The sequence below is a fragment of the Portunus trituberculatus genome, chromosome 38 (assembly GCF_017591435.1).
Source record: "Portunus trituberculatus isolate SZX2019 chromosome 38, ASM1759143v1, whole genome shotgun sequence".
In the NCBI taxonomy this organism is placed as follows: Eukaryota; Metazoa; Arthropoda; class Malacostraca; order Decapoda; family Portunidae; genus Portunus; species Portunus trituberculatus.
Genome location: NC_059292.1, coordinates 25,029,745 through 25,041,542, shown reverse-complemented (window position 1 = coordinate 25,041,542; position 11,798 = coordinate 25,029,745). Strand labels below are relative to the sequence as shown.

General features: G+C 36.6%; 1 protein-coding gene and 1 long non-coding RNA gene across 4 annotated transcripts in view; one reads left to right on the top strand and one right to left on the bottom strand.

The window, feature by feature from the left end:
• Positions 1 to 7,070, top strand: part of LOC123515134 (protein broad-minded-like) — a 32,268-nt gene extending 25,198 nt beyond the window's left edge. The window contains exons 9-11 of one of the 3 annotated variants that reach the window (XR_006677785.1): positions 4,198 to 4,381; positions 5,521 to 5,695; positions 5,945 to 7,070. Coding sequence is in view for 2 of the 3 variants with exons in the window: in XM_045273595.1 (XP_045129530.1) it covers positions 4,198 to 4,381; positions 5,308 to 5,520; positions 5,945 to 6,058 (511 nt within the window). In the remaining variant the exon portion in view is untranslated. Of the gene's footprint in view, positions 1 to 4,197; positions 4,382 to 5,307; positions 5,696 to 5,944 lie in introns of all 3 variants that reach the window. The other 2 variants (XM_045273595.1, XM_045273596.1) reach the window with 2 other exon arrangements.
• LOC123515135 overlaps positions 1 to 7,656 on the bottom strand; it is a 27,198-nt gene extending 19,542 nt beyond the window's left edge. The window contains exon 1 of the long non-coding RNA XR_006677786.1: positions 7,316 to 7,656. This is a non-coding gene — a long non-coding RNA (uncharacterized LOC123515135). The remainder of the gene's footprint in view (positions 1 to 7,315) is intronic.
• Positions 7,657 to 11,798: the final 4,142 nt, after the last annotated feature.

Genomic DNA, 11,798 nt, shown 5'->3' with positions numbered 1-11,798 from the left:
TATATATATATATATATATATATATATATATATATATATATATATATATATATATATATATATATATATATATATATATATATATATATATATATATATATATATATATATATATATATATATATATATATATATATATATATATATATATATATATATATATATATATATATATATATATATATATATATATATATATATATATATATATATATATATATATATATATATATATATATATATATATATATATATATATATATATATATATATATATATATGAATATCATATATATAATTTGAAAGTATATATATATATGATATATATATAAATATATATATATATATATATATATATATATATATATATATATATATATATATATATATATATATATATATATATATATATATATATATATATATATATATATTGGAATATCATATAGTATATATAGTTTGTGACTTTATACATATCCTTCAGGAACAAATCCTTTGCATTAATAGAGAAATATGTACAGTATATATATATACAGTACAGTACAGTACAGGGATTTTTCAATTTATATGTGTTAAGAATATGTGATTCTGGAGTAACACCAGGCAAAAAAAAAACCAGTCATTTTTTCATATTATTTTCGAATTAAGGGGGATAGGGACCAACCTCCAGCCTAGATCTCCTTAAAACATCACTATAACCTCTAAAAAAAATAACTAACTTGACTAAATCAGTACTATTAAAGGCTTCATTTATATCTAACTTTTTTTTTATTAAACACATTAAGGTGCTGTACAGTACATTTTTGGAAATAAAAACACTTGCAGCAGTCTCGCGGTACTTGTCCCAGTTCTTTCAAATTGTTGATCTAGAGACACCCATTTGCACTGCAACGATACTGAGTTATACCTGCCTCACACTTTCTTATAAGCTCAAGTTTATCTTTGAAAGGCAGGAAATTGTGGTTCTTAGGGCTGGGGGTGGAGGTGGCTTTCCGTCATCTTGAGTCAGATGAAACGCATGTTTTCCTCTAACATCAATTTTTAGTCAAATTAAGATCTATGGTTTCTAATTAATTAATTTTCTTGTTAATTGGAATGATGCTATAATCTCAAATCAATAGAATCTTGATAAGTAGATGTAAATATATACAAAGAAGGTTTTGTTTTACTAATTAATGAAATACCAAGGTATTTCATTAGTAATTCACTATCACTCAGTGCCAAGGAGTCAAGGCTATCCTCATGGCATGAGCGTATATGAATACTAAGATATGATATCCATTATAGCAGGCAATAGAGGAGTGGAAACATAAATATCGTGAAAGACAACACGTAAGCTAAAAGGGTCACAAGAAGAAGTGGCAGAGTCACCGCAAGTCTCTGCCTTGTCTGTGGGCGATCTCATCGCTGCTTTATTTTTTTATATTCCATGTAAGATTTCACTTTATGCATTACAAAACAATCCTTTCTTGGGGGCAAGGTTTGTATAAAGCTAATATTGTTTTGTTAACATAAATGCATATATAAGACAGTAACACCACCTGGAGAGGTGGTGTTACCAGCAACCTAAGAGCAACCTCATTACCGTCCCTCCAAGCATTCATGGATGCCATTTCACGGCAGGAAGTTGCTCTGACGTTGTTAAAGTTTCTTGGATTCAGCTCCTGGCAGTCAATGAGCACCTTTAGGTGGGCTACCAACCTCCACCCGCCAACAGCAACGAATCTTTGTTGATGCTATTTTATGAAGGTTGGTATGTGAGCAGGAGGTTGCTATGCAGGTTGTCTGTACCAACATAAACAACAACCTACTTCTTGGATCCGGCCCCAGAGCTCCCACCTATTGGCCAGCTGCGGAACTCTGGTGCGCGGTTTGAAATTGCGTCTGGCGCTCAGTTTGAAAATGCAGTTGGGCCAAATCACATATAAGTAAACGGATCGCGCAAATTAAATTGATTATAATATTTTTTCGGTCGCGTTATAACAAAAAAGCGTAAATCAAACACGCATAAATTGAGAGTTACCTGTATATATACATATATATCTGACACAACATGTGGGAGTATGGTACAATGTGGCAAGGCACTCCATTAGGATGAGAGTCGATCGCTTATTCCCGCGTGCATCGTCCAGTCTGACATGATAATATACCGAAGAAAAGTTAATTTTTCGATACCATAAAGTTTTTTTTATTTCTTTTGTAGTAAAAGAATAAAACTGCAAAAAGTATAATTATGTTTATTTTCAAACAATAATATATGCATGTACAAAAAGGAATATTGGGATTGGCATAGGTGAAAATAGGGGAAAATGTGCACGAGTGGTAGGTGAAAGTAGGAGGAAATGCGCGTGAGTGGTAGGGAGAAATGAAAATTTTGAGTGGCAGCCTTGCGGCCTGTGCGTTGCTTAATCTACGTCACTCTCGCCCCAGCCGTCGTTCCCCAGCCCTAAGAAGCACAATTTCCTGCCTTTCAAAGATAAGCTTGAGCTTATAAGAAAGTGTGAGGCAGGTATAGTTCACAGTGTCGTTGCACTGCAAATGGGTGTCCCTAGATCAACAGTATCAATAATTTGGAAGAACAGGGACAAGTACTGCAAGACCACTGCATCATGCAAGTGTTTTTATTTAAAAAAATGTACTGTACTACAGCACCCTAATGTGTTTAATAAAAAAGAAGTTAGATATAAATGAAGTACTGATTTAGTCTAGGTTAGTGTTTTTTAAAGGTTATAGTGATGCTTTGGGAGGGTCTAGGCTGGAGGTTGGTCCCTATCCCCCCTAATTCTTAAGTATTCTATGGGAAAAATTGCTTCACGATTCAAATTAATGCTGATTCGACCGATGTAAAACCGCCCGAACCCAGTCGAATTATGAGGATCCCCTGTATATATATATATATATATATATATATATATATATATATATATATATATATATATATATATATATATATATATATATATATATATATATATATATATATATATATATATATATATATATATATATATATATATATATATATATATATATATATATATATATATATATATATATATATATATATATATATATATATATATATATATATATATATATATATATATATATATATATATATATATATATATATATATATATATATATATATATATATATATATATATATATATATATATATATATATATATATATATATATATATATATATATATATATATATATATATATACCACAGTGGCGGTATACATACATATGCAGTAGTATGGTCACCATACAGGCAGAAAGACATCAAAAAGCTAAAAAGAATCCAAAGGACTGCTACAAAGATGATCCCAGAAATAATGGATCTTCCATATGAAAAACACTGATGGAAATGGAATTATCAATCTGGAAGGATAGATGGGAAAGAGGGGACCTAACAACGACGTATAAGTTAGTAAACTGTATGGAAAAGATAGATAGACAAGACCTGGTAACACTGACAGAGGGTGGGGACAGACGAACAAGAGGACATTCCAAGGTCATGAAAAGTCAGTGTCTGAGGAACATTAAGAAGTTCAGTTTTCCACATTGGACAGTGGACATCTGGAATGGATTAAGTGATGAGATTGTAACAGCAGAAAGTGTGCATAAATTTAGGAAAAGTTAGATAAATGTAGATATGGATACAGGTCACTATGAGCCCTACTCAAACCCTGTAACATACAACTAAGTAAATACAGTTGTTCTTCTTGAAAAAAGGGGAACTGCAAAGATAGAGCATACAATGGAAAGAATACTGGCTAAGTATTGGATGATATTTCACTTATCATTATCATTAAGAAATGCATATGCCATCCTCACATTGGTTACCTTCATTTATTTTTTGGCATCAAAAAGAAAGTTCAGGCATCTTCTCTCACAGGATTTATTCCCTATTAATCCAGCATGCACAGTCTGGAGTCTTTGTAGCACAACATTATTGATGGTGATTTATACATGTGTATCCATTAGTGAGGTTATCACACCCATACATCATAATTATGTCACAGTAAGACATCATATTTTTGCTCTGCAGGCAGAATGTGAGCACAGAATCACAGTTCATCAGAACCACAAGTATGCACTTCATCAGAACCACTAGTATAAAATGCTGTATGTAGTACATTGCAAGTTTATATCTGATTGCAAAATATTATGTATGGTGTGTTGCAGGTGTGTTGCTGCCCTCACCAGCCTGGGAGGGTTGGTGGCTGGAGCTGTGCTGTGGCCAGCCCTTGCAGACTCCCTCTCACACACCTACAAGATACTTCCTGGAGAGATGGTCCTTGCTGGCATCATTCATAATGTTCAGCTCATTGTCAGCATAGAAATTCCAACACTATACATGGCCTTAGAGGTAAGTACTCTTTTAGGGATATTCTCAGGAACAGATATTGGATAATGCTAGATAATATGCACTAATGAGGTAGCAGTTAAGAGGGTATCACTCTGGCCTATGATACACAGAATGCAGGCCATGGTTCTTAGTGTGAAACCAGGAATGTTATCACACACAAGCTGCCTACATTCTTGCTTTGCTATGAAAAAGGCCCAGCAACCAAGACCAAGCCTAATCAAAACAAATCAGAACTAAACCATGCCACTTACATCTCAACCTGTGCTTTGTGCTGGAATTGCATTTGCACTTCCTTTTATTGAAGAAGAGGGAAGAAGCTAGAGAAGAACTGAAAGGTGCACAATGGCAACTGTGGAGTCGGGGATGGTTGTCATGAGTGCAAACTATTGACGTGATATATATGTATTTTATCTTTATAGATTGACAAAATATTATTTAATATTCTAATATAAAAAATTTATGCATGTTCTTTTTAGTTTAAATAATAGGTTTTTATTACATATCTTATGTTTGTTTTTGTATTAGGATAGCATATGGAGAACCAGGATGGATATCAAGCCATCCCAACTTTGCTCCACTAATCTTAAGAAAGTTCCAGCTATCTGGAGCGGATGTTCCTCATTCTGTCTATCATAGGCCAGTGTGATAACCCCTTTAGGAGACAAATGGTCAATTTCACCACAAGAATCAGAAGAAACAAGCATCTTTGCAATATCATCCATCAAGATAAAGCAAGCACAAAGTTTATTCTTAACCTGCACACACAATTTTTCTGTGCCCCTTTATCGTCAGACCACAAACAAGCACCTTTACAGAATCATCAGTATCACTTATTCCATGCAGGAGGCTCCAAGAATAAAGCAAACAAAAATCTGCAAACATCCTATTGTCATATACTCACCAATTCCTTGTCTCCTTGTCACCAGGCCAATGACATGTGTCTGTGGAGTGTCCTTGGGGAGTGGGTGCGGTGTGTGTTTTTGGGTGTGCTGCCATGGTCTGAGGTGTGCCATTACCTGGTACTGGTGCTACTGCTTGGCCCAGATTATACCATTTACTTCCTGGTAGCACTGGTCAAACACTTACAGGACACCATTATTAAGCAAGCTAGTAGCAATAAAGCACTGGTTCTCTTACAGGTATGTCATGGACTCCTGATAGTGCCATTACCGTGCCAATATTGTTATTATCAATCTGTGCGAATTTCTCTACAAAGAAAAAGTCCCTTGTAATCCCAGTGGTTGGTAGGCCAGCCAGCCATCATAGTCTGAGCATCTATGTAGGGAACACTGTATCTGAAGTGAATAACTTGAGGTATGAATAATGTGGTGACTTTCCAGTTTTTAGGACATACTTGTAGCTAATAGAAGAAAGGATGCCCAGTGCATGTTGATGCCAAGGATTTTCGCTAAGACTCCTCATGCAATACTTAATTCTACCATCTTGATTTTTATAAGTTCTTAGGTTTTTATGGTACATTTTTATGGTATTGTTTAGATAGGGTTAAATTGCAAGACTGATGCAATTTAGGTCATATAAAAAGATATGTGTTCCTTACTGCAGACAAGTGTGATCAATGGATGGCGTGCTGGTGAACAACTGGGCTTCATGGAAGCACTATGCCGCCGCCACCGCCGCACTGTGCTGCCTGCTCTCGTTAAGCCCTTGAACCTGTAGCAGCACCACCACCCTTAGGCACCTCTAGTGCTAGTGTGGCAACACATTACATTATGCCAAAGCACAAAGAAGACAGTCATTAAGGTAATATGTGATGAGGCTTAGTGAGCTCCCAGGATGTTTGTGCACACTCTACAAATGTTAGGCTCAGATAGGCTTTTAGTTTCATATTCCCAAATGTTTTGTTTCATCATTTGTCTTTTTAGAGGCCACATAGATGATGAGTTATGTTTTCATAGTGTTTCCTCATTGTTTTAGCAGAATCCTTGTTAAATTATCAGTGATATTATGAAAACACTCCTAGAAACCTCAAAAACAGCTTCTTAAAAGTAAGAGATGAGATTATGAAATATCTGAGAATACTGTCTTTAATATTCTGAGTCATAATGAAGATTATGAAATTTTATTGATGAGACATATTTTCTCTACTGTATATGTGTAGGAAGTGCCTGTCCCTTATTCCATTCCACCCAATCCATCCACTTGTTCCTTATTTTGATTCTATACATTCCGTCCAGTCATAGTGATAGGTGTAGAAGGAAGGTGCTCCAGTAGCTGTACATCTGTCTATCTGTATGCCAGGTGTAGACAAGGTGTAGATACACTCACACACATCATTTACACTCCTAGCCACATCGACCGTCAAGTGGAAAAGGATAGTTTTGTGGCCCACTATACTACACCCCACATAATACTACATCCTGTTGTGATATATGATAAAAAAAAAAAAAAAAAAAGTTCTGAGTGTCAGGATTGAGGATATCTATAAAACTCTTGCTGGTGATAAAGTGGATATTGAATCACTCCAGTAATTATAAAGAAAAATAGTTATATATATATATATATATATATATATATATATATATATATATATATATATATATATATATATATATATATATTTTCTCATGACTAATGATTTACCTTACAAGTAGGTTTTACTAGTCACCATTAATAAGATCTAGTCATCATAATTCTAGTCACATCACAGAAATAAAGTCATGTTTTGATAGCTGCTGATGTGTCATTACCCTTGTTATGCTATCAAAATTTTGACAAGAATTATGGGAAAAAATGAGTATTATACATGTAGGTTATAGTTCTCCTTTAGTAATAACAAATAGGTTCACACATTGAGAAAGTAGTACAATTATTTATCACCTCTTGAAATAAGGCTTCCATAATTTTTCTGCCACTCAAGTTCACTTCCTAACTTTCTCTTTACCCCTTTTTCTTCTTACCCTCTCACCATCTTACCTGTCTTTGTTCCATTCTACTTCATTCAGCCATCTCTTAACGTTGACAGGGCTGAGGGCTAGTGCCCTGCTATAGTCTGTTCACCTTAAGTCTGAGCCGTGAAGCCGAGCCTCATTTGTAAGGAGGCCGCTGATTGGCTGGCCCCCTCTCTCACTCGCCTGTGTTGAAAGGCTGCGTCATGAATGCTTTGTGGTACTTGCTTTTGTTTTATTCGTTATATCTCATCTTATACACATAACAGACAGTTTCTGCTGGTACCGTTACACTCAACAGTAAATGCAGAAGCTTTGATACTCGGGGAAAAAACAATTAATAAGCAACTATAAAGAAGTTTTAGCAAGTTGAAGGGGAAAACTTTTTGAGACATCTTTATAACACGGTTTACTTCACTCCACCGCGCCCTTCCTCGCGAGTCATACTTTCCCATAAATAATTCTTTATTTCCCTTACATTATCTTCTAACTATAATTTGATAGTTGCATTACCTTCCGGAGACATCCCTTGATGAAATGCAATAGTTTAAAGCAGCATTCCTTATAATATATACACAGAAAATGATTATTTATAAATAAACTGTTATAAAGTTATCGCAATGCAGCCCTCACTTCAACTCGTCAAAACATCTTTATTGTTGCATATTGCTATTTTTTCCTTGAGTATCGAAAGTTCCGGATTCACTGCTCAGGCTAAAGGTACCAACAGAAATTATCTGTCATGTGCATGAAACAAGATGTAAGGAATAAAACATAAACATGTTCTACGAGAGAAGTCAGTACACAGCCTCTCCACACAGTGAGCGGGGAGCGTGTCAGCCAATCAGCTCTCGCCTTACCTCCATCCTCACCTCCTTGGATACAGTATCGTGTCGTGCTGCCCACCGTCACTTGCCCGTCACCGCGAGTGACACCGTCTCATAAATAATTATGTAATTCGCTTACATTATCTTTTAACTATAATTTGGAAGTTGCATACCGTTAAGGAGACATTCTTTTATGAAGTGCAACAATTTATAACAGCATTCCTTTAAATATATCCAAAGGATATGATGATACGTAAACCGTGTTATAAAGATGTCGCGAAAAATTTTCCACTTCAACTCGCTAAAACTTCTTTATAGTTGCTTATTAATTGTTTTTCCCCGAGTATCAAAGCTTCTGCATTTACTGTTGAGTGTAACGGTACCAAGAAAAACTGTCTGTTATGTGTATAAGATGAGATATAACGAATAAAACAAAAGCATGTACCTCAAAGCATTCATGACGCAGCCTTTCAAAACAAGGTGAGTGAGAAGGGGCCAGCCAATCAGCGTCCTTCTTACAAACGATGCTTGGCTTCACGGCTCAGACTTAAGCTGCGTTTTTTAATGCCCCTACGGCTAGACCTCGCCTTAAGGCAGGCTTAAGCAAAACCTGGGACAATGGAAAACGGGCCTGCTAGACCTTCGATCACGTGACCAGTCACCAGCTGACAGATGACAACAATAAAGATGGCAGACGAACAGGAAGCGCAAGATATGCTGCAGCTTTGTAACTTATCTTTCCTACATAACATAACATAACATAAATAATAGGATAGCAAAGGGCCACCAGGGCCCATCTAGGTTATCCTGTATCAGTCGCACAGCGACCTCGTCATCAGTACTTAAAGTTACACTTACAAGTACACAATACATTATATACTAATTTTAAATATTTGGCCCATTAACAGGGTAAGTCCTGCAGCGAAATCCTCTACAATTTGTGGTCCCCATACATGGGGATCATGTCTTGTTTAACTATAGTAAATTTCTTATAAAAACTATCATGCAGCGCTATACATAATTATAAATCTAATAAATTTAAGTGCTTATCTAATCTGTTTTTAAACATTGTCAAACTAGTGCTATTTACAACCGTCTCTGGCAATGCATTCCAGAAGTCTACCACCCTATGACTAAAGAAATATTTTCTTATATCTAACCTGCAGCCTTGCTTTCTAATCTTCCTGCCATGATTTGTAGTCCTACTTCCTCCTCTAAGGTAAAGAAAGATCTCACATCTATGTAGTTTGTATCTGAGAACATTTTAAATATCCCCTCTTATACATCTCCTCTCAAATGAAAACATGTTTAATGCCTTTAATCTATCTCTATACTCCAGGCGCTTCAAAGCTGGTATCATCCTAGTTGCTATCTTTCCTCCCTGCATCAACAGTCCAGTCCATCATGTTTCCAGACTTGCCAGAGATACCAGAAGATACTGAAACAGCATTCAGTTTGGTGCAGAACTATCAACAGCAGCTAATGGAACATTCATTCGTCATGTCTTATTTGTTTATTTACATGTGACGTCACAACTGGCTAGCGGAAAGTCGAGCCTGCTCTGCAGCTGGCTTGAGTTTGGCCGGCCCTGCCTTAAGGCGGGCTACGCTCTGGCTCAAGTTTGGGGACATGAAAGAACACAAAATGACGTCAGCCTTAAGCCAGGCTTAAGGCTGCCTTAAGCGTGGACTATCAAAAACGCGCTTAGGTGAACAGGCTTTTTTTTTTTTTTTTTTTTACAGCTGCTTCTAAACTACCTCCCTAAGAACCATCTCTCTCTCTCTCTCTCTCTCTCTCTCTCTCTCTCTCTCATAAGGAGAGACTAAAGATGGGTTCATACATGCCAATTTGTGACTGAAATTTTACGTTGGTAGAGCTTCCGACTTCTCCCTTCTACTCGAAAAGTGTCACACGTAGTAACTGGAAAGTATCGACTAGTTGGTGCCTTAAATTAGCGGAAGTGAATGTAAATAAACAGCTAACCACCAAGATGTCTTCCTCCATGGGCACGCAGTGACGATGCTGAAGTGGTGGTTGCTCTTCTTTTGGCGTACTGGAAGAGTCAACAGTAAAGAAAATGCCTGTGGATACGTTCCTGGCTAAGTAGAAGGAAAGAAAGGAGCGTCTACCACAATCTAAATTAGGCTACATTTCTCATGAGAAAAATTTTTAATATTAAGAAGACTATGCACAATTGCGATAAAGTTAAATCCTGACAAGTCTTCAATCCTCACCTCCAACAACACCCTGCATTGAGGGAAACGGCTCTTGTAGAGTGGCAGTTATTTTGTTGAACAACGATTCGTGCAAGTTTTTGAAATTTTTATTTATTTATTTTTCTACTGTATAATTATTTTCTGTGGTCCCAGATGTTCTTTTCCCTCACCTGTATACCTGAAGACCACATTTTCAAAGCTTACTCCGTGACATCACGATGTAAATAAAGTCGCAAATCATCTATGAAGACCAACATGTTGGTTTTGTTTTTCGACTGGTTTTTCCAGTCGCTAGGCACCAATTATGAGTCGGAAACTCTACCACCGAAATAATTTAAGTCACAGATTTGCACGTGTGAACCCACTTTAAATAGATGACTGATCTAATCTTTGATGGGTGATGTGTCTACCGATGTAATTTTTTTTTCTTTTTTATGCAAGAGGGAAGACTACCAAGGGCAACAAGATATTAGAAAAAAGGCCCACTGGAACTGCAGTTTCCCTAAAAGATCTGAAAGAGTCAGTCAAAAAATCAGGGAATAATGTCTTGACACCTCTCTCTTAAAAGAAGTCTAGTCTTAGGAAGATGGAAATGCAGAAGCAGGTAGGGAGTTCCAGAGTTGACCAGTGAAAGGTATGAATGATTGAGAATACCGGTTAGCTCATCTATTAGAGGGTTGGACAGAATAGGGATGAGAGGAAGAAGAAAGCCTTGTGCAGCGAGGCCGCAGGAGGAGGGGAGGCATGCAGTTAGCAAGATCAGTAAAACAGTTAGCATGAAAATAGCGATAAAAGATAGAAAGAGATGCAACATTTCGGCGGTGAGAAAGAGGCTGAAGACAGTCAGTCAGAGGAGGGAGTTGATGAGACGAAAAGCTTTTGATTCCACCCTATCTAATAAAGCTGTATGAGTGGAACCCCCAAACATGCGAAGAGTACTCCATACAAGGACGGATAAGGCCCTTGTACAGAGTTAGCAGTTGGAGAGGCGAGAAAACTGGCGGAGACGCCGCAGAACGCCTAACTTCATAGAAGCTGTTTTAGCAAGAGATGAGATGTGAAGTTTCCAGTTAAGATTATGAGTAAAGGACAGACCGAGGATATTCAGTGTGGAAGAGGGAGACAGTTGAGTGTCATTGAAGAAGAGGGATAGTTGTCTGGAAGGTTGTGTCGAGTTGATAGATGGAGGAATTGAGTTTTGAGGCATTGAAAACTACTAAATTTCTCTGCCCCAATCAGAAATCTTAGAAAGATCAGAAGTCAGGCATTTTGTGGTGTCCATGTGTGATCTGTTGAATTCCTGAAGGGTTGGTCGTCTCTGAAAGGACGTGGAAAGATGTAGGGTGGTATCATCAGCGTAGGAGTGGATAGGGCAAGAAGTTTGGTTAAGAAGGTCATTCATGAATAATAGAAAGAGATTGGGTGATACGACAGAATCCTGAGGACAACCACTGTTAATAGATTTAGG